This window comes from Phalacrocorax carbo, chromosome 22, assembly GCF_963921805.1.
Source record: "Phalacrocorax carbo chromosome 22, bPhaCar2.1, whole genome shotgun sequence".
Classification (NCBI taxonomy): domain Eukaryota; kingdom Metazoa; phylum Chordata; class Aves; order Suliformes; family Phalacrocoracidae; genus Phalacrocorax; species Phalacrocorax carbo.
In genome coordinates this window covers 2,646,079-2,665,905 of record NC_087534.1, presented here as the reverse complement: position 1 = coordinate 2,665,905, position 19,827 = coordinate 2,646,079, and the positions used below count along the sequence as shown (strand labels likewise).

At 66.5% G+C, this 19,827-nt stretch overlaps 1 protein-coding gene across 5 annotated transcripts in view; it reads left to right on the top strand.

Moving 5' to 3' along the window:
- The window catches only part of ADGRB2 (adhesion G protein-coupled receptor B2), a 30,242-nt gene extending 15,320 nt beyond the window's left edge, over positions 1–14,922 (top strand). Inside the window, exons 4-32 of one of the 5 annotated variants that reach the window (XM_064471257.1) lie at positions 13–177; positions 1,448–1,612; positions 2,684–2,848; positions 3,655–3,819; positions 3,905–4,006; positions 4,162–4,268; positions 4,699–4,893; positions 4,984–5,052; positions 5,143–5,251; positions 5,326–5,472; positions 5,983–6,058; positions 6,130–6,232; positions 6,489–6,532; positions 7,640–7,766; positions 8,312–8,415; positions 8,706–8,808; positions 9,080–9,230; positions 9,521–9,590; positions 9,723–9,789; positions 9,904–9,989; positions 10,561–10,659; positions 11,623–11,794; positions 11,866–11,961; positions 12,153–12,192; positions 12,369–13,027; positions 13,418–13,453; positions 13,790–13,894; positions 14,046–14,099; positions 14,241–14,922. In XM_064471257.1, coding sequence (XP_064327327.1) covers positions 13–177; positions 1,448–1,612; positions 2,684–2,848; positions 3,655–3,819; positions 3,905–4,006; positions 4,162–4,268; positions 4,699–4,893; positions 4,984–5,052; positions 5,143–5,251; positions 5,326–5,472; positions 5,983–6,058; positions 6,130–6,232; positions 6,489–6,532; positions 7,640–7,766; positions 8,312–8,415; positions 8,706–8,808; positions 9,080–9,230; positions 9,521–9,590; positions 9,723–9,789; positions 9,904–9,989; positions 10,561–10,659; positions 11,623–11,794; positions 11,866–11,961; positions 12,153–12,192; positions 12,369–13,027; positions 13,418–13,453; positions 13,790–13,894; positions 14,046–14,099; positions 14,241–14,453 — 3,794 coding nt within the window. In that variant the 3' untranslated portion in view covers positions 14,454–14,922. The remainder of the gene's footprint in view (positions 1–12; positions 178–1,447; positions 1,613–2,683; positions 2,849–3,654; positions 3,820–3,904; positions 4,007–4,161; positions 4,269–4,698; positions 4,894–4,983; positions 5,053–5,142; positions 5,252–5,325; positions 5,473–5,982; positions 6,059–6,129; positions 6,233–6,488; positions 6,533–7,639; positions 7,767–8,311; positions 8,416–8,705; positions 8,809–9,079; positions 9,231–9,520; positions 9,591–9,722; positions 9,790–9,903; positions 9,990–10,560; positions 10,660–11,622; positions 11,795–11,865; positions 11,962–12,152; positions 12,193–12,368; positions 13,028–13,417; positions 13,454–13,789; positions 13,895–14,045; positions 14,100–14,240) is intronic. The other 4 variants (XM_064471256.1, XM_064471253.1, XM_064471254.1 and 1 more) reach the window with 4 other exon arrangements.
- The last annotated feature ends 4,905 nt before the right edge of the window (positions 14,923–19,827 follow it).

Below are 19,827 nucleotides of genomic sequence, written 5' to 3'. Positions count from 1 at the left end.
TGTCTCCCGCAGGGGACCCAGCAGCGGAGGAGTGGTCCCAGTGGAGTGTCTGCTCCCTGACGTGCGGGCAGGGCTCCCAAGTGCGGACGCGCTCCTGCGTCTCCTCGCCCTACGGGACGCTGTGCAGCGGGCTGCTCCGGGAGACGCGCACCTGCAATAACACGGCCACCTGCCCAGGTACGGGGTGGCATGGGGGTACCGGGGGGCTTCGCTGCTGGATCTGGGGTGCCCACCACTGTCTGGGCTCTGGGTCCGTGCCCAAAGGGCTGGGCGGCTGGGGAGAGTGGGGACATGTGTTGCTGGGGGGTCTCTGGGGGTGCAGGTCTCTTGTAGGTGGAGGGTACTGGGGCTGGGCATTGCCCATTCTGTGCTGGGCTGCTCCGAGCCCTATTGGCATCCCCCCATCGTCTCGCCTTCCAGTTTTACCAGCTTTTGGGAAACCACATGGGAGCAGCAAGCTGGGGGAACGTCTGGAAAGGGTGCCCCAGCACCCCATCCCACCCCACCGCTCCTGCTGCCGGGGGTTTTGCCTTAGGAGCAGCTCGGCCAGCCGCCCCTCTCCATCCTCCCTCCCAGCAAACTCAGCTTCCCCGGGGTGTCTCCGAGGCTTTGTGCTGGGGGAGAAGCAGGCGCTGGAGCCTGCGCTGGAGGCCTCGGGTCTGGGCAGCTGCTGGCCTGGGGTGGTGGTGGGTCCCCACTCATGTGGGGCGGGAGGGGGCCGAGCTGCTCACTCTCCGAGGCAGGCTGCAGGCAGGAGTGGGCTGGCAGGCAGGATGCTGGGGGTCTCACTGGCCTGTGTACTGGCCTGTTTGTCCGTGGTGGTGTCCGTGCGTCTCACATGGCACACTGGGGATTGGAGGGGCCTGGGGTGCTGCAGTGACAGCCAGGCTGCCTTGTCCAAGCCTGGGATGTTTCGGGGGCTTTGCATCCCAAAACACACAGGTGCCCACTCCCCTCCGTACTGGGGAGTGCAGCCCTGCCCTGGCACTCCAGGGACATCGCAGCTCATGGAGGAGCATCCTTTAGGATGCTTGTGCGCCGCATGGGTCCCCGCGCCCTTCCCGGGTGAGCTGAGCTCCCGTGGGTGTGATGTGTCCGAGGGGTGGCCATGCCCAGCGTGTTGACGTGGGTTGGGGTGAATCGGGCTGTGCAGGGGGACGTGCGCCGCCGGTACCGGGACCCCAGAGCGGGGGCTGAAGCAGGGCAGGGAGCGGCAGCAGCACCGCTGCCTGCTCAGGGCCCTTGGGGTTGAGGTTCGGGTGTGATGGTGGGGCAGGCGGTGCCGGTGGGATGTGGAGGGGAGCTGGGGTCAGTGCCTGGCTCTGCTGCAGAGCTCTGACCCAGGGCACAAGGGGTCTGCGATGGCCAGGACCCCTCGGTGCCAGGAGGAGGCTGGAGCCCTCGCGGGGCCGGGAGCGTGCGGCAATGGCGCTGTGCTGTGTTGCAGTTCACGGCGCGTGGGAGGAGTGGTCCCCATGGAGCCTGTGCTCGGTGACCTGCGGGCGAGGGGCCAGGACCAGGACGCGGCGGTGCGTGGCCCCGCGGCGCGGAGGGAAAGCCTGCGAGGGCCCCGAGCTGCAGGCCAAGCCCTGCAATATCGCGAGCTGCCCGGGTCAGTACCTCCCTCTCCCCCTGCTCCTCCTTCATCCCCGGGAACGCCGAGAGACGGCACCGGCCAAGAGCCAGGGCCGTGCTATGGCGTGGGGCTGCAGCACTGCGAGGGACGGGTGGCACCGCCGTGGGGACCTGGGACAGCACATGGGTGATGTGACATGGGGTGCACCCTCCTGTCCCCAGTGGAAACCCGGATGGAGAGCCAGTTCCATCGGCCGTGGCAGGGGGCTTGAGCCCCCACCACGGGTGGGGGGACCAGCCTGGGGACCACGGAGGAGCCCTCCTCCCCTTCCCTCGCCATCTGCTGCAGCTGGGTGTCCCCCGTGGCAGGCACATGCTGGCACCAGGGTGGCACAGGGACGCCATGGGGCACTGGGGAGGTGGCGAAGGGGGTTGGCTGCAGGGTCTGACTGTGTGTGGGTGGCAGCGCTATCTCCGTCCCTTCCTCCTGTGTGCTAGGGCCGGCAGTGGTGGTGGCCGTGGGGTTTCTGCGGTGATGGCCAGGGATGCCATACTGGGGCCAGCGACCCCGCGGGGACCCCACGTGCGGCGTGGGGAGACTGGCAGTGGGCTGGGAGCAGGAGGGAGTGCAGGACCCGAGGGGTGCCCAGGGTGCACCCCCTCTGCAGCATCTCCAGCAGGGACATGCCACCCTTGGCACATGTCTTTTGCTACGGCAGCCCCATGGAGGTGCTGCTGGAGTGAAGAAAGCTCACAGCAGCTCCTTCCGCACCTGCCTTGGCCCATACAGCAGTGCCGGGGCTGCTGGGTTTGGCGGGGAGCGATGCCGGGGTCCCACGAGTGCGGCCACGCAGCAGAGCTGGCTGTTGTGGCACAGCGGGGCTGTAGGAGCAGCCGCTCGGGGTGTGGGGGCCAGTCCTGGTGACTGTCCCCCCGGCCAGGGCAGGACTCAGCGCTGTCTGTTGAGGTTGGCACGAGAGGAGCCGGCACATCCGTAGGTTGGACCCGTTGCACGGAGAGCCCAGTGTGGGTCGCGGGGAGCTGGGGCCGCGCGGCTGAGGGGCCGCCGGCCAGTGGGGGCTGACGCCGCTCTCGCTTGTCCCCGCAGTGGAAGGGCAGTGGCTGGAGTGGGGCGCCTGGAGCCGCTGCTCCGTCACCTGTGCCAATGGCACGCAGCAGCGGACGCGCAAGTGCAGCGTCTCGGCCCACGGCTGGGCCGAGTGCCGGGGGGCCCACGCCGACGCCCGGGAGTGCTCCAATCCCACCTGTCCCAGTAAGGCCCCGCGCGCTGGGGGGGTAGCGGGGCGGGAGGCCACACGTGCTGCTGGCACAGCGCGTCGGTGCACGGCACGTCAGCACATGGCCCAGCCGGGCGTCTGCCGTAAAGCCACTGCGTCACCGCCAGTGACGCGAGGATGCCGGCAGCCCCCTCCACTGCGGATGTGGGCATGGGGGGAGCAGGAGCCAAAGGGTGATGCAGCCACGTGCCTCGTGCCAGTTGCTCCCTCCAGGCACATCGCAGCTGGAGAATCCAGGGATTTGTCCCGTGCCTTCACCCCAGTGTCACGCTGAGGGGACCCGTCGGTGCCCAGTGGCTGCAGGTCCCAGGTGCAAGCACGAGCGAGCTCTTGTGCGTGCACATGGGGCAGCTCATGGGGCTGGGGCTGGCTCTGCAGATGGGGGACTCTGGGCAGGGGGGTAGTAAGGCCAAAGGATGGACCCTGTCCTCATCCTGTCCTTCGACCCCATCCTTGTCTTGTCCTTTGTACCCTCACCCCGGCATCGGTCGCAGGCGCAGAGGGACGTGGGTGCTGCGCCGTGGCAGCCGGCGGGAGGGAGCGGCTCTGCCATGCGCCGAGGGTGCCCTTGGGCTGCCGGCGGGGAGCAGCCGGGCGGCTGCACAGGGATGCTGGTCTCGTCTGAAAGAGATTTAAATCATTGATCCATGGATTTCATACCCTGCGGGGCTTTCGATTCATGGCGCGGGGGGGCAGCCGCCGCTGGGCTCTGTCCCTGTCCCCCCCTGGGTGCCTCTTGCCATGCTGAACCAGGCACCCCACGGTGTCCCCATCTCCGCAGCCGACAGCAAGTGGGGCCCCTGGAACCACTGGAGCCTCTGCTCCAAGACCTGCGACACCGGCTGGCAGCGCCGCTTCCGCATGTGCGAGGGCACTGGTGTGCAGGGCTACCCTTGCGAGGGCACCGGCGAGGAGGTGAAGACCTGCAACGAGAAGAAGTGCCCAGGTACGCTCCCCTCCCCGCCCCATGCCCCCCCAGTGCCCGTCACCCTGCATCTGGGCTGTGCCTGACCCCCCCATCTCACCCCCAGCCTACCACGAGATGTGTAAGGATGAGTACGTCATGCTGATGACCTGGAAGAAAACGGCTGCCGGGGAGATCATCTACAACAAATGTCCCCCCAACGCCACGGGTGAGGGACGTGGGGCGAGCGCCCCCGACCCCCCCGCGCCCTGGAGCCGGGCAAGGGGTGGCGGGTGGCATCGGGGTGCCGGGCAGCGCCGCCTGCCCTCGCCGTGCCGGGGAGGCGGTTCCCGTGCCGGCATCGAACCCAGCTCTCCTGTGCAGGGTCCGCCAGCCGCCGGTGCCTGCTGAGCCCCCACGGCGTCGCCTACTGGGGTGTGCCCAGCTTCGCCCGCTGCATCTCCCACGAGTACCGATACTTGCATCTCTCAGTAGGTGCACGCTCTGGCACGGCCCCCCCCAGCCCCCCACCCTACCCCGTCTCTGGGGGTCGGTGCCACCCCCAGCCCCTGATGTCCCCTCCAGGGCAGGGAAACCCAGCAGCCACCTTGCTTTGCTGGCTGGCTACCACATGGGGAAACTGAGGCAGGGCTCCCTGGGCAGGACTGAGAAAGGGGACCCCATCCTAGAGCTGGAGGGGGACCCCAGTCCAAGCTGTGCTCCGGTGTCCTCAGGAAATGGCGCTCGGGATGGGAGGGACCCCCCCCTACACCCCCATGTCCTACTGCCTCTCTAATTAGCGCAATTAGCTCTGCAGTGTCCCCACTGCCTGGGCTCTGGGCATGGCGAGGGACGTGGGGACACAGCACTGCCCGGGGGGGTGCTGGCAGCTGAGTGACACTGGTGTCCCCCCCCCACAAGCTGCGGGAGCACCTGGCCAAGGGGCAGCGGGTGCTGGCGGGCGAGGGCATGTCGCAGGTGGTGCGGAGCCTGCTGGAGCTCATGGCCCGCAAGACCTACTACAGCGGGGACCTGCTCTTCTCCGTGGAGATCCTGCGCAACGTCACCGACACCTTCAAGAGGGCCACCTACACCCCGTCCTCCGAGGACGTGCAGGTAGAGGGCGGGGGACGGCGAGGGACGCCCCCGGGGAGGTGGTGGCGGTCGGTCCCCGGACCCCAGCCCCGCTGAGCCCCGTCCCTGCAGCGCTTCTTCCAGGTGGTGAGCTACATGGTGGATGCGGAGAACCGGGACAAGTGGGAGGATGCCCAGCAGGTGAGTGGCACAGGGCATGGGTGGGCAGCCGCGATGTCCCCACCATGGGGATGCGTCCCAGCGGCTGCGGAGCTGGTCCCTCGCCCGCAGGTCTCGCCTGGCTCTGTGCACCTGATGAAGGTGGTGGAGGACTTCATCCACCTGGTGGGGGACGCGCTGAAGGCCTTCCAGAGCTCCCTCATCGTCACCGACAACCTGGGTGAGCAGCGGGGCGGGCACGGGGCCTCGGTGGGCGCAGGGAGGCAGCCGGTGACACCCGCTCTGCCCTGCCAGTGATCAGCATCCAGAGGGAGCCCATCTCCGCTGTCTCCAGCGACATCAACTTCCCCATGAAGGGGCGCCGGGGCATGAAGGATTGGGCCCGCAGCTCCGAGGACAAGCTCTTCATCCCCAGGGAGGTGCTCAGCCTCGCCTCCGCCGGTGAGGCAGGGCTGGGGCCGTGGGAGCGAGCACGCTCCGCGTGTGTGCGCACACGTGTGTGTGAGCGTGCACCTGGGGCTGTGCAGGGGCGTGCGCGCGTGAGGGCGCGCACATCTGGGAGCGTGCCTGTGTGTACACGTGTGAGTGCGCATCTGGTGTGCACATGGAGCGTGCATTTGTGGTGCAGCGCACACTTGCACATGTGTATGACCGTGTGCAAGTCTGGGAGCGTGTGTGTGAATGTGTGTGAGCTTGCGTGTCTGGAGCTGTGCGTGTGTGTGCGTGCACATCTGGGAGTACAGGTGTGTGAACGTGCAGGCGGCCTCCTGCCAGCCCACGTGCCTGCGTGCGTCCGTGTGTGATGTGCCTGTGTCGGGGAGGGCGTGCATGTTCCCTCACGCGTGTCGGGGCTCTCACGTGTGGGCTCACATGTGTGTGTGTACTCGCTGAGCCCACGCGTGTGCCGGGCGCTGGATCACGATGCCGCTCTCCCTTCCCCTCTCTCTGCAGAAACAGATGAGTCGTCCCACTTCGTCATCGGAGCCGTGCTGTACCGCACGCTGGGGCTGATCCTGCCCCCGCCCAGGTGAGTGGGGCTGCCCGCTGTCCCCCGCGCCATGTCCCCGTCCGTGTGACAGCCGGTGCCCCTCCCTGCAGGACCCCCCTGGCCGTCACCTCCAAGGTGCTGATGGTGACGGTGCGCCCGCCGACCAAGCCCTCGGAACCCCTCGTCCTGGTGGAGCTCTCCCACATTATCAACGTGAGTGTCCCCCTCCTGTCCCGTCACCGTGTCATCTCAGCCCTGTGTGGGTCCCACCAGCCCCTTCACCCCCAGGCGCTGAGAGCTGGGCAGGGGCCAGCGGCTCCCAGTTGGTGGCCACAAGTGCTCGGCTCCGTGCCCGCGGTGGGGATGTGCCAGCACTGGGGGAGGCGGGCAGGTCCCCACGGGCCGATCACCCTCCTGGGGCTGGGAGCGGGGCGGGGGACAAAGCACTAACGCGTCCGTCTGTCCGCAGGGCACGTCCCACCCGCAGTGCGTCACCTGGGACTACTCGAGGACGTGAGTGGGGCACAGAGGACGGGGGGGGACAGGGACGCCTTGGCCGTGCCCTTGCTGGTGGGCAATGCTGGGCAGTGGGGCTGGGCTGTCCCAGCGCCCCGTCACTCTCTGGGGAGGTGGTGGGAGGGATGGGGAGCAGGGCCAGTCTCTTCCCGTGGCTGAACCCCTCTGACTGCGGGTGAATTGTGCTGCCACGAGATCGATCTGCCTCTGCGTGACGCCGGGGATGGACGCCGCCAGCCTGCCAGATGCAATTTGTTAGCACGGAGCCTGGTGCTGTGGCAGGAGCGAGGGAAAGTAGGGCACGGCGGGGAGGGGGGTGGCACAGCGGGGCAGGGGGCGGCAGTGCCAGGCCCCACACCCAGGTGCCCATGGCTGCCCCACACCTTGGGGGTCACTAGTTCTAGTAGAGCTCCCATGTTGATGGGGAGGGCAGGGTGTGGTTGTGATGAGCGTGGCGGGTCTCAGCCTGACCCAGGGGAGCTGTGTCCCCAGCTGTCCCAGAGACCCAGTTCCCAGTTTCCCTGCCTCGCTGGGAGCTGTGGCTTCTCTTCCTGTGCGTGGCCAGCGTCACCGCGGGGCACCCCCTCCCAGCAATCTCCCGGGGAGGGTCCTCATGGCAGGAGGGGAGCATCACCCGCTCCCAGGCAGGTCTGGCTTTGGGGGTAGCATGTCTCTGCTGCGTGAGCCATGGCTCGTGCTGGGGGGGGGTGTGGGTGCTGGGGGCCCCCTGGGACTGCTGCTGCCTGCCCAGCGCTACCTCGGCCCCCACCTCCATCCCCACCACACCTCCTCCTGGGCCTGGTCCTCTCCCTCTGCGGTTTGCCCCCCCCCAAACCTGTGTGGGATGATTAAAAATCAAGCTTTTGTGTTGCACAGCTCCCCAGGGGGATCAGCACCAGGGCAGGTGGGGGAAACTGGGGCAGGGACTGCTTCACCCCCGGCAATGGGCTCGGGGGATTAAGCTGTCCCCTGGCAGTGACTCCCCTCCCCGTCTGCCCCCCCCAGACAGGGGCCAGCAAAGGGTTAACTCGGGAGAGGCGCAAGGGGCTGCCTGCGTGTTTGATCATTTCAAATTGCTCTCCCTCTTCTGGTCCCATTAATCAGGGATGCTGGCTTGGGAAACTGGGACACGGAGAGCTGCCAAACGCTGGAGACCCTCCCAGCACACACCAAATGCCAGTGCCGCCAGCTCGCCACCTTCGCCGTCCTCGCCCAGCTGCCCAGAGACCTGGTAGGGGACAGGACTGGGACAGGGATGAGCCTGCTGGGGACACGGGCCATGGATGGGGGACGATCCCCGGGCTGCGGGGCCTGGCCGAGGTGGGGGTCCTGGGGGAGGATGGGGATGGGCAGGGGCTGTGTTGCCTGTAGGCACCTCCGTAGGGTGGGGTGGGCACTGGGGGGGATAAGGGGGTGTCTCCCACCACCCAAGGGAAGGGCCCCTGCACTCCCCTGGTACCTCAAGGGTGGGCTTGGGTGGGTAGGGGGCTGCAGTGATCAATAGGGCTTGATATGGGGCATTGCTGTGTGCAAGGAGGGGAGGGGGCAGCCCAGGTCCCAGGCATCCCCCACCCCATTGCTATTCCGCCCATGTTCCCTGTCGGCATGGAGATGGGCATGGGTCCCCGGGAAGGCGCCTTGGCTGCGCCACCGCCCCCTCTGGCACCCGGGGGTCCCCAACCAGGGAGGGTGGAGAGGCCCAGTGGGGGGCAGAGGGCTGGCAGGGAGCAGACATGGGGGACTGGGCTCAGCCGTTCGCCCCCTGTTCCCCGCCAGGCCATGGACCCCTCAGGCACCCCGTCGGTGCCACTGATGATCGGCTGCGCCGTCTCCTGCATGGCCCTGCTGACCCTGCTGGTGATCTACGCTGCCTTCTGGAGGTGACCCGGGGACAGCTGGGGAGCCGGGGGGCACCTGGGGTGCAAGACTATGTGGGGAGGGGGTGGGGAAGGGGAGCACGGTGCGAGCAAAGGCTCAGCATCAATATGATTAAATGCAACGTGGCAGGAAGAGAATCAGCCCAGTGGCAGCCGGGTGGGAGAGGTGCCCGGGCTGCCTGGTGCCGGTCCTGGCACAGCTCAGTGCCCACCCGCCGGCAGCACGCGGGGGGACGTGGGACAGGGACATGGTACAGGCTGGCACCCCGGCCCCACGCTGCTCGTGCCCACAGGTTCATCAAGTCAGAGCGCTCCATCATCCTGCTGAACTTCTGCGTCTCCATCCTGGCCTCCAACATCCTCATCCTCGTGGGCCAGTCCCAGATGCTCAGCAAGGTGGGTGCCACCTCTGTGCCCCCCTTGCGGGGTCCCCGGGTGGGCACGGGGGCTGCGGCAGGGTCTGAGCCCTCTCTTCCCAGCTGGTCTCCTCATCCCTGCTGGCTCCCAGCAGCAGATTGGATTTGGATTAACTCGATCTCGAGATTAAATCCTTTGTGCCAGTGACTTTGACACAAACCTTCCCTGGGCGTGGGAGTTTAACCGCCGCGGTGCCGGACGCGTATCCGTCCCTGACGTGCCCATCCCTGACATGCCCATGTCCCCACAGGGCGTGTGCACCATGACGGCCGCCTTCCTCCACTTCTTCTTCCTCTCATCCTTCTGCTGGGTGCTGACGGAGGCCTGGCAGTCCTACCTGGCGGTGATCGGCCGGATCCGGACACGCCTGGTCAGGAAGCGCTTCCTCTGCTTGGGATGGGGTAAGAGCCTGGCAGGGCTGGTCCCAGGACGGGGTGGAGGGGAGGCTCTGCGTGCCCCTCCCTGGTACCCCACCAGGGTTATCAGAAGGGGAAACTGAGGCACAATGGAGGAAAGCAGACCCAGGTGTCTTGCTGCCCTTGACACGGCACCCTCTGACCAGCCAGACCATGGGGAGCTGCAAGTAGTGCCCCATCCCTGTCCCCATCCGTGGGGGCTGTCACAGGGGGTGATCCTGGGGTGGGGCAGCAATGACACCCCCTGCAGCTACAGCCTCGTCTCCCCTCTCCAGGGTTGCCAGCCCTCGTGGTTGCAGTCTCCGTCGGCTTCACACGGACCAAAGGCTACGGGACAGCGAGCTAGTACGTGGGGACGGGGGGACGCAGGGCTGGGCACGGGGCTCGCTCCGGGCTGGCAGCGGTGCCGGGAGCAGGGGATGGGAACGGGGGGCGTCCCCTCTCCATCAGCCCCTGACACGCTGCGGTCCCCCGCAGCTGCTGGCTCTCGCTGGAGGGCGGTTTGCTCTATGCCTTCGTGGGACCCGCTGCTGTCATTGTGCTGGTAAGGAGACCCGGAGCCTCCCCGACCCAAAACCCAGCCCCGTCTGTGGCAGCTCCCCCCGGCCCCGGCTCACGGAGGGCTCCGTGCCTAATCCCGGTGCCGCTCTCGCCCAAGGTGAACATGCTGGTTGGCATAATCGTGTTCAACAAGCTCATGTCCCGCGATGGGATTTCAGATAAGTCCAAAAAGCAGCGAGCTGGGTAAGTGCCCTGCGCCCCGTGGGGCTGTCCCTGGGGCCGGCGCAGAGCCCCCTGCCCTGCTGTGCTGTGGGGCATGGCATGGGCTCTCTGCCGGGAGCGGGCTGAGGACGGGGCAGACTTCACCTCATCAGTGGGTGGCGGGGACCAAGTCCAGGGCAACCCTCGCCCCTTGTTTGGGGCTGCTGGACAGGCAGTAGTTTGGGGGGGGGGGGGGCAGTCACCCCCACACCTTCCCCTGGGGTAGGGGGAGCCGCATACTGTGGACCCCCCCTTCCTGCCACCAGCGGAGGGGGCTGAGCCCTGCCCACCCCATCCCGCTGCCGCTTGGCCACCCCTGCTCGTCATTAATAACTGCTGCCGCCCTCGACTAACCCAGCTCTCTCTCTCTTTCTCTTTTCCTTCTCCCATTTGCTTTTTGCCTGTGTCTGTCCATCCATCCGTCTGTCTGTCCATCTGTCCAACCCCCACCCCTCCCTGCCATCCTGCTCTCCCACGGCCTTGCTCCCCCCGCCCGCATCCCCGCGTGGCCCGGTCCTGGCCGTGGGGCGCCGGGGGGGTGGTGGGCACGTAGCTCCAAGCCCCCTCCCTGCGGCAGCCTGCTGCTGAAATGCACCAAGTGCGGCGTGGTGTCCAGCGCGGCCATGACCTCCGCCACCGCCAGCAGCGCCATGTTAGTGCCCGCCACGCGCCCGCTTCGCCCCCCGCCCCGAGCACAGCCTTCGACCCCGGGGAGTGGGGGTGGGTGGGCTCAGGGCATCGCCCTGCGGTGGGGATGGGCTCAGGGTTGGGGGTCCTGTGGGCAGGGCGAAGGCTGTGTGCTCGGGGCGGCCCCGGGCGCGGGGTGTGCGTGCCCCACTGCGGCCATCACGTCTGCATGGCATGGCTTCCCGCAGGTCACGTCATCTCCAGGGTTGGGGTGTGGGGGGGCTCAGCTCCTCTTCCCTGGGGTGGCTTGGGAGCAGGGAGGGCACGAGGGGCACCACGCTGTGGGGCATGGGCCAGTCCTGGCCTCGGGGGCATCCCCGGGACCCTCCTCCCAGCACATGAGCCCCCATGGGTGCTGGCTGGGACGTGTCCAGAGGGTTGTGCTGTGACCACTGCCACCCTGGTCAGCCGAGGTCCCGGCTCCCAGGGGTTTAGTTGCAGTGGAAACAACCCCAAAATTTGCTGCTAAAAAATAAATCCCCTTTCTGCTTCTTTTATGGCTGTGGGAGGGTGACGGTGGCCCCGCATCCCCCCCGGCACCCTTGCTGCTGGCTGCGCTGCCTGTGCGGGGACAGGGACACGTGTGGCCGTGCCCTGCCTGGGACGGCTCGGTGGTGCCGACGGCTCAGCCTGGGGTTGTACCGGGGGCTGACGGGGGGAGAAGGAGCCCGTGGGCCCCCATGCCCTAAGGCAGGCAATGCCCCAAGCACCCAGCCAGCACCCGCATGGGGACGCCGAGGAAGAGGGGGCAGCGGGGGGCCTGGCGGGGCACACGGCATCTGCAGGGTGCTCGCGCTCGGGTCTCTGTGCCGTGCATGCACGGTCAGCCCTGGCCACGCTTGCGGGGCTGGGGGCAATGCTTGGGGGGGCTGTTGTGGGGCAGCCCCGGTGCAGTGGGCTCACCCCAGCCACTCTCTCCCTGCCCCAGGGCATCGCTGTGGAGCTCCTGCGTGGTCCTGCCTCTGCTGGCGCTGACCTGGATGTCGGCCGTGCTCGCCATGACCGACCGGCGCTCCATCCTCTTCCAGGTCCTCTTCGCCGTCTTCAACTCCGTCCAGGGCTTCGTCATCATCACCGTACACGGGTTCCTGCGCCGAGAGGTGGGATGGCCCCGGAGGGGTGCCGGGGGGGACCCCTGGCCGCGGGGCCGTGACCGGCTCTGTCCCCGCAGGTCCAGGATGTGGTGAAGTGTCAGATGGGGGGGTGCAGGAGCGAGGAGAATGAAAACTCGCCCGACTCCTGCAAGAATGGGCAGGTGCAGATCCTGGTGAGTGCGGCAGTGCTGGCACGGGCTGCGGCGGGCACCGGCAGGGCTGCTCACCCCAGCTGGGGCAAGGACCCCCTTGCAAACCCCACTGCTCCCCGTGCTGGCCAAGATGCATTCATTTCCCCATCTCTCCCCCTCTCTTTCTCTCTCCTCTCTCTCTCTCTCTTTCCCCTCTTTCTGTATTTTTATAGACAGATTTTGAAAAGGACGTTGACCTGGCGTGTCAGACAGGTGAGGTGTCCCCTGCCCCCTGTGCTGGGGACGGGGATGTCACCGTGCCACGCCTGGGAGGGACAGGCAGCGTGTGCCGGGGCAGGCACGATGCCACCGTGCAGGGGGTCGGTCCAGCCTCCCCGCCCTCCTGCGGGACCCCCAGGGCCAGCTCTGATCCTGCTCCCTGCCCGCAGTGCTGTTCAAGGAGGTGAACACCTGCAATCCCGCCACCATCACGGGCACCTTGTCCCGCATCTCCCTGGACGGGGACGAAGACCCCAAGCTCAACACCACCTCAGAGGGTGGCCTGGGCTTCTCCAGCCTGCCAGGGAACATCCCTCCCCCCAGCATCCTGGTCCAGGTCCCCAAGATGACGCCCAACGTGGTGGCGGGCTTGAGCGAGCTGGGCGACGCGCCGGCACAGCAGCTCAGCCTGGAGGGGCCGGGTCCCGTCTACCTGTGCACGGAGAGCAGCCTGCGGCCCCTGGAGTACGGCTGGCTGCGGGCCCCCGAGCCCCCACGGGAGAGCGACTACATGGTGTTGCCCCGCCGGACCGGCAGCCTCAAGCCCTTCCCGCGGGAGGAGGGCACCCTCGGTCCCGGCACTGAGGAGGGGATGCCCGGTGGGACAGGGCGCCCGGCGGCCGAGGGGGACGCCTACCCCGGCTTCGTCGCAGTGGACCACGTCAACGTGAACTTGAACCAGCCCTACGGGACGGTGAAGGCCCCCTACGGCCTCCAGTTCAAGCAGCACCCCACCGTGCGGCAGATCCTGGCCTCGGAGCTGTCGGAGCGCAGCCGTACCATGCCCCGCACCGTCCCCGGCTCCGCCATGAAAGTGGGGTCCCTGGAGGTGAGCGGGGGGCTGGCAAGTGAGTGTGCCGTGGACACATGCATGGGGAGGGAGGTGCGTGGGAGGGGGTTGGGGGTGTGCGCAAGAGCATGCGTGAGCATGTGTGCGTGTGCAGGGTTGCACGAGTCGCTGCTGCGCTCGCTGCTCGGCACCCTACCCTGTGTAGGGGGCTGCCTTCACCCCAGTGACGCAGTGGATGAGCGGCGTACGCCAGCTCGGCTGGGAGCTCCGCGTCTCCAGCTGGGCTCTGCCCCCTGCAAGTGGCATGGCTTGGGGCTGGCATGAGCTTCCCCCCCTGCCCTGCTCCCCCCACATCCCGGACCTGCAAAGACCTTGCCCTTTTCTTCTCCATCTCCTCCCCCTGCTCCTGCCCTGCGCATCCCCTGCCAGAGGAAGAGGTTGCGATACTCTGATCTGGACTTTGAGGTAAGCCCTGCTGCAGCAGCGGGTGTCACCGGCGCCTGCCATGGGGTTGGGTGCCACCTGGGGACTGAACCACCTTGTTCCCAGTTCCCTCTGGCAGAGCAGCAGCCAGGCTTGGAGGAGTTTTATACCAGGGGTTAATGAGCATTGGCTCTTGATTAAAACGCCAGCACCAAGTGGGAGTGTTGCAGTGGGCTCTGCTGCTCGTCTGGGGTGCCCCGGGAAGGCAGGGGGTGAGCGGGTGGGAGGGGGACAGGGATGGGAGGAGGAGGAGGAACGCTAAGGGACGCGGGGCCGTGTCGGATGCCGATGGCCACAGGCTCTGCGCTCACCCTGCAGAAGGTGATGCACACGCGGAAGCGCCACTCCGAGCTCTACCACGAGCTCAACCAGAAGTTTCACACGCTGGACCGGTACCGGGCCCCGGCTGCCGGCTCCTCCAAGGTGAGGTCCTGGGGGGCCCCGTCCTGCCTCGATCTGCTCCCCCACCCCCCTTGCCATACCCCTGCATGGACCAGGGCAACCCCAGGAGGATGGGGGAGATGGAGCATCCCTGGGAGGATGCTGGGGCTGAGCACAGTGGTTATTTCTGCAGCGAGAAAAGCGGTGGAGCGTCTCATCAGGCGGCGGGGAGAAGAATACGGCCAACGTAAGTGCCCGAGCACCCCCAGGGGCTGATCCACCCCCTCCTAAACGGGGCTGGAGGGTGGCGGTGGGTGGCTGTGCCCCAGGGCTGGGTGCTGGTGCATCAGAGCCATGCATCACCATGCACCCCGGGCGCTTGCCACAGCTCCTCCTCGCCCCGCAGGATATGGCCAGCCCTGAGGAGCAGCAGCCGCAGGCGCCGGCCGCGCCGCCGAAGCCGTGGAGCACGTTCAAGGCGATGACGCTGGGCTCCCTGCCCAGTGCCCAGCGGGACCGGCTGGAGCTGCGCTGTGCGGACTGGGAGGGCCCCTGCGCCAGCCTGGATACAGGCGACGGTGACTTCCAGACGGAGGTGTGAGCCCTGCGCCTGCTGCTGCCGCCATCGCCCCAGGGCAGGACAAGCCAAGACACTGGGTTTGCTCCATCCTCCTTGGTGGCCGGGGGCTCCCTGCCTGGCTGGAGCCATCCCCAGGGGAGGGACCGTGTTTCCCCCCCCGGCCGCAGCCGCCTCCTGCCCGTCCTCGCGCGGTTTCTCCTCCCTGCCACCCTCCGGACGCAGGTGCGGAGGGGACACGCGCACCCCCCCACGCTCACCCACCGATCACGCCTGCACCCCCCGGGGCAGGACCGGCCGTTGAGGCCATCAGATCTTCGTTCTTTTCTACCGGGATGTTTCTTCACGCCGTGCACCGTGTGCACGCGAGCGGCTGCCCCCCGGGGCTGGGCTACCCTCGCCCCCCGGGATCCCGTGGCCGCCCCCTCCCAGCCCTCCCCACCGTCCCCACCCCACGGGGCAGGTGCTGTCGTTGTTGGAAATAAAAGTTCACTCTCTGTGGTGCCGTGGGGCTGCGGCCACCGCCTCGTGCTTCGTGTCGGGGGTCTGGCTGGGGAGAGGGGTGGCTGCCACCCGGTGGGGACCCCCGGTCTGCCTGCTCCCCCCTGGTACCCTCCCGGCTTGAGCTGTGCCCCTGCCTGGAGCCCCCAGGATGCTGCTGGCCAGGGCTGAGCCCGCACCCACGCGCTGCCTTGTGAATGAGCGTCTTATCGCAGGAGCCAAGAGCGGTGAATTACATGGTAATTAATCTATGAGCAAATTAGTAACTTTGGAGGCAATTACCATGCAATCTGCAGGGGGATGTAACGTGGGGTGCCTCACGCTGCCGGAGCATCCAGCTGGGCATTGCAACGTGGGTGTGCTGCCCACAGCTCCGGGGCAGGTGATGCCAGGGTGGGGATGGGCAGGGGTGTTGGGACAGGGGGGTGGCAGTGGGGCCAGCAGCCGTGGCCGTGAACGCTGGGCTCCTGCTGGAGCAGAAGCTGTTGGGAGAGCAGGGGTAGGACACGAGCTCGGGGCGGGCACTGCTGGAGGAGAGGATGTCTCTGTGTCGTGGGTCTCAGCACCTTGGGACTAATGAGGTCTGTGCTATGTGTTAATCCACGGCGTGGCTCAGGGGCCTGGGCAGCTCGGCTGGACTGTGGCACCAAAACCCTCCTGCCGTGGTGTGCCGTAACACCGGGGAGGGCTGTGCAGCCACTGCGCCGGTGGGAAGCGTGCCCTGGTCATGGCTATTGCTTTTCTCTGGGAGAAGCTGCCAGAGCTTCTCTGAGGGCTCATTTTGGTGAGGAGAGGCTCAGCACACGCTGCGGGGGAGCAGGCAGCAGCCTCCAGCACTCGCATTGTGGGCAGGTGATGTTCCCACAGGTGCTGGGAGCCGTGGAGCTGGCAGTGACCCCCTGTTCCCAGGGGATGCGGACACTGCTGAGACCAGGCAAAGGATGCTGCCCAGTTTGGCCCAGTGGCCTCCAAGGGGCTGGTTCACTTCTCACCTGGACTGCGGTGCTGCGCAGGGTGCTGGACACCCTGCAAGCCCTGGGCACCCTGAGCCCCCTGGGTGCTGGGGGTTGGAGGCCCTGCCAGCCCCCACTGCCCAGGGGCAGCTGCACTTTCCCCTGGCGCAGCATCAATTAGTCCTCCTCAGCGCAGGTCTGGGGCCGTGGAGATGTGATTGCGAGACGAGGCATGAAATTAGGCAGGCTAAAAGGGAGTGTCGTTAACCGAACCTGCCTCAGGAGCGCACGGAGCTGCCAGCGCCAGCAACGACTCAATCAGCACCGACGGCTGGGCACCGACATGGCCAGGAGGGACCGAGCATCCTTGCTGGAGGGGGCCCTTGCCAGGGGTGAGCTGTGCCTGTGCCCATGGGAGAGGGGACCCCCCATGGGAGCCAAAAAGGGGTGTGGGAAGGTCCTGGGCCAGGGCGCTGCTGGAGAGGACTATGCATTTGGGGGTGCTGCATCTGGTGTGGGGGTGGCAAGGCAGAGCTGAGGGAGGGGACAGACACCTCCCACCCAGAGCTCAGCCTGGCCTTGCCATCAGTGCTGTGTGGTGATCCCCTCCCTGCTCCCACCGCTCTGCCCATGCCCGGCAGCACCAGCCCTGCCCTTTCCCACCAGCTCCCTCGGCCTCCCAGCGTCTCACCAGAAGCTCACTGGTTCCCACTGGCACAGGGCCTGCGGTGGAGCGGTGTCGTGGGGGGGTTGCCCATGGGACAGGACAGGAGATGCTGCTCCATCCCTAGTACAGCCATGCTGGGGCACAGGGACAGGATGAGGCCCCTAGAGTGGAGGGGACGTCTCACCTTGACCCCCCAGGCTGTCCCACTGCATAACACAGTTCATCCCAGCACCACCCAGTTTGGGTCTGGGGTGTGGGGAGAAGCGGGCTGGGGGTCTGCAGCACAGTGATGGGAGCAGGGAGGGGGTGACTGTCTACAGAGGAGGCAAGGGAAGGGGCCAAATTCTTCCCCCCCATTAAAGCCTCCACAAACAAAGCAGAAAGGGGAGGCAAGGGGGCCCGCTGCCTCCTGCCCCCAGGTTTGCCGGCGCTGGGCTGGCGCCAGCTCCAGTTGTGCAACAGATGCTGGAGCCACACGAGCGTGGGGGGCTTCGGCTGCCCAGGAGGGGGCTGCAGGGGAGGCTGCGGGTGGGTGGCAGGGCCAGGCATGGTGAGGGGCTGCGGTGGGGCTCGGCTGTGGCTCCCTGGCCCCACAGAGGGCATGGGGTGGGAGGCTGGGGCGGTGCTCCAGGGGCAATGCTGTGGGTCAGGGGCACCGGCCCCTCCCCGGGGATGCTCACCCGCTGCCTTGGCCTGGCTGCTAATTTTACTAATAGCAGCCGTGCCCTTTCGCTCCAGTTTCTGGGAGCCGCCACGCTCTGGGGTCCCCCCACCCTGCACTTTGGGGGACCCAGGGGCACCTCCTCTCCTCTCCCTTCCCAGCCAAATGCAGCCATGAGAGGAAGCATCAAGGTTTCCTGGGGCATCTGTTGGCAATTAGCAGCTTTTATTACTCATGGAGACACCATATGCGGTGAGGGAACGGAGCCCAGGCAAGAGGTGCAGGCTCATGGCGTGCTCTGGCAAGGGGAGATGGGGGGCTAGCCCCCAATCCTGCGGCGTGCCGAGGGTGTGTGGGTCTGGTCAGCAGCTGAGGGGGTGCAGGGGGGTCCAAGCAGGTCAGAGAGCTCTGGAGCCATTTTCTATCTTGCAGCTTCCATCTGAGCCAAGCCACTCTCCCCCATGCCAAAAACATTCAGTTTGGGGCGGGCGGAAATGATGGAGAAACCACTCTGAGGCTGCGCAGCCCACGGCGGCGCAGGGGGGCTGTGAGCTCCACCGCTTGGCTCCCCAGCCGCTTCTCCCTTCATGTTTCGGCAAAGTGTTTCCTCCAAAAGAGGCAAAACTGCTGTTTTAACACTGCGGAAACAAATGGGCCCCATCAAGCTGGAAGGAATCCCCGCAGGCTCTTTCCTTCCCAGCGAACACTGGAACCTGGGGGTTTGTGCCCAAATCGGTGCAGGAATAAATGCTGAACCGCCAAAATCATTGCCACAGGAATTCCCTCCCGCGCGCTGCCCGGGCCAGCGTGCCGGCAGCTGCCTGTGAGCTGGCAGGGTCCGGCCGGCGTTACCCCAGCCCTCACGCCCTGGCAGTGGGGGGCCCTGGGGGGGGCCGTGCCGGCAGCACCGGCGCTGAGCTCGGCACGGGAGGCGGGGAGCCCTGCGGTAACCCAACCGCCGCAGCCGCCGCATGACGCTCGGGGTCGGAGGCAAATTGTCTCCAGCCTGAAAATTGCCAGGCTCTGCTCCGGCTCGTGTTTCTTGGCAGCCGACGCGGCTGTTTCTTGGAAGTGCAGCTTGCCTCTGCTTTTTCCGTGCTGGGTCGGTGGGCAGGGGCTGCTGGATCCTGCTTTCCATCCCCCAGCTCAGCATCGCTCCAGGGGATGCCGGCACTGGCTGGAGACAAACGGCTCCCCCCTTAGCAGAGTGTTGGGGGGAGCAGGATCCGGCCTCCTTCCCCCAGTGACACCGATCCCATGTGCTGGCACAGCGAGGGGAAGCAGGAGCTGCATGGAGCAGACGTTTCCACACCGTGGCTGTCCCCATGTTCCCGTGGCCAGCGGGGTCCCTTGTGCCACTGGACTGGGGACAACCTGCCCGTGGGAGCAGCTTGGCAAATGAGGGAAACTGAGGCACGGGAAGAACAGCGGGAGGGATAGGTGCAACTCCCCAAAGCAATTCACAGCTGAATTTGAGGGCCCTGGGAGCCGCTGGCCATGCTGGTATTAGCGAGGAGCCTGGAGAAGAAGGGACGAGGCTGCCCTTTGTCCCTGCTCCACTGCAGGGTGGGTTGTGGGGCTGTGCCTGTTGTTGGGGGCCACGGCAGGTCCCACCAGCCCCAGCTCCCCCCACCCACAAGATGCACAAACCCCGCTCGTGCTCACACGTGGGGTCCGTCGCTGCTGGGTGGCCACAAACAAAGAACAGCTCGGGATGAATAATTGTCCAATAAACAGAAATTAGAAAAGTTTTGTTATATTTCGTACCCACTTGCTTTAATTACCCTTAATTACTACAGTAGGCAACTCACAGGAGGATCGAGTGCTCTGTCACTGCATCTTGGGGGCTGTCGGCTGAATAAATGGCAGAGTCGAGCCGCTCTTCAAAAGCAGCATCGCTTGGTTTGCCCGCGACAGCTTATTTACTGTGGGCTGAATAAATATCAGTTGTTAATTAGAGCGCGTTTATTGAGATGCATGCGTCCCTAACACACATTTGTAAAGCTTCAGTGTAAATAGATTCATCATAATTTGGGAGGAAAGCAGCTGAGCAAGGGGCCCGGCGGTGCTGTGCCGTGCTGGGCATCTCTCGGAGACGGGGTGTGGGGATGAGGACCTGGGAACATGTGCAGCTGCTTCGCACCCCCCAGACCCAAAGCTGTGTGGGCCGGCTGCTGCCCTGTGTGGGCCCACTCCCTGCCTGCTCCCTGCCTGCGGGGGCTTGGGGTGGTCTGGCTTGTGCGGGCAGAGGATGCTGGAGCAGAGCTGGGCAGCCAGGCCTGGGGGGCAGCAGGGCAGCGTTTGAGGCTGGAAAGTCTCTGCGGCGCAGAGCCGGACACCGTGCTGAGGTGGTGTGAGCCAGGATGGGTGCTGGATCCCTCCAGGGCTCGTCGGTGCTGGTTCAGCTCTGGAAAGTCGGCGGCTCTGTTACTGGGGATGAGGGGAGAGCCCTGCCAGGTGTGGGCAGCGTTCCTGCCACCAGCAGCAGTGCCAGCATGAGAGATGTTGGCAGAGACCCCATCCCAGGGCTCTGACCCCAGGCACCACGTCCTGGGCCAGACTGTCACGAAGCCATCAGGGCACTGGGGACGATGCATCAGCTCTGCGGCATGGTAG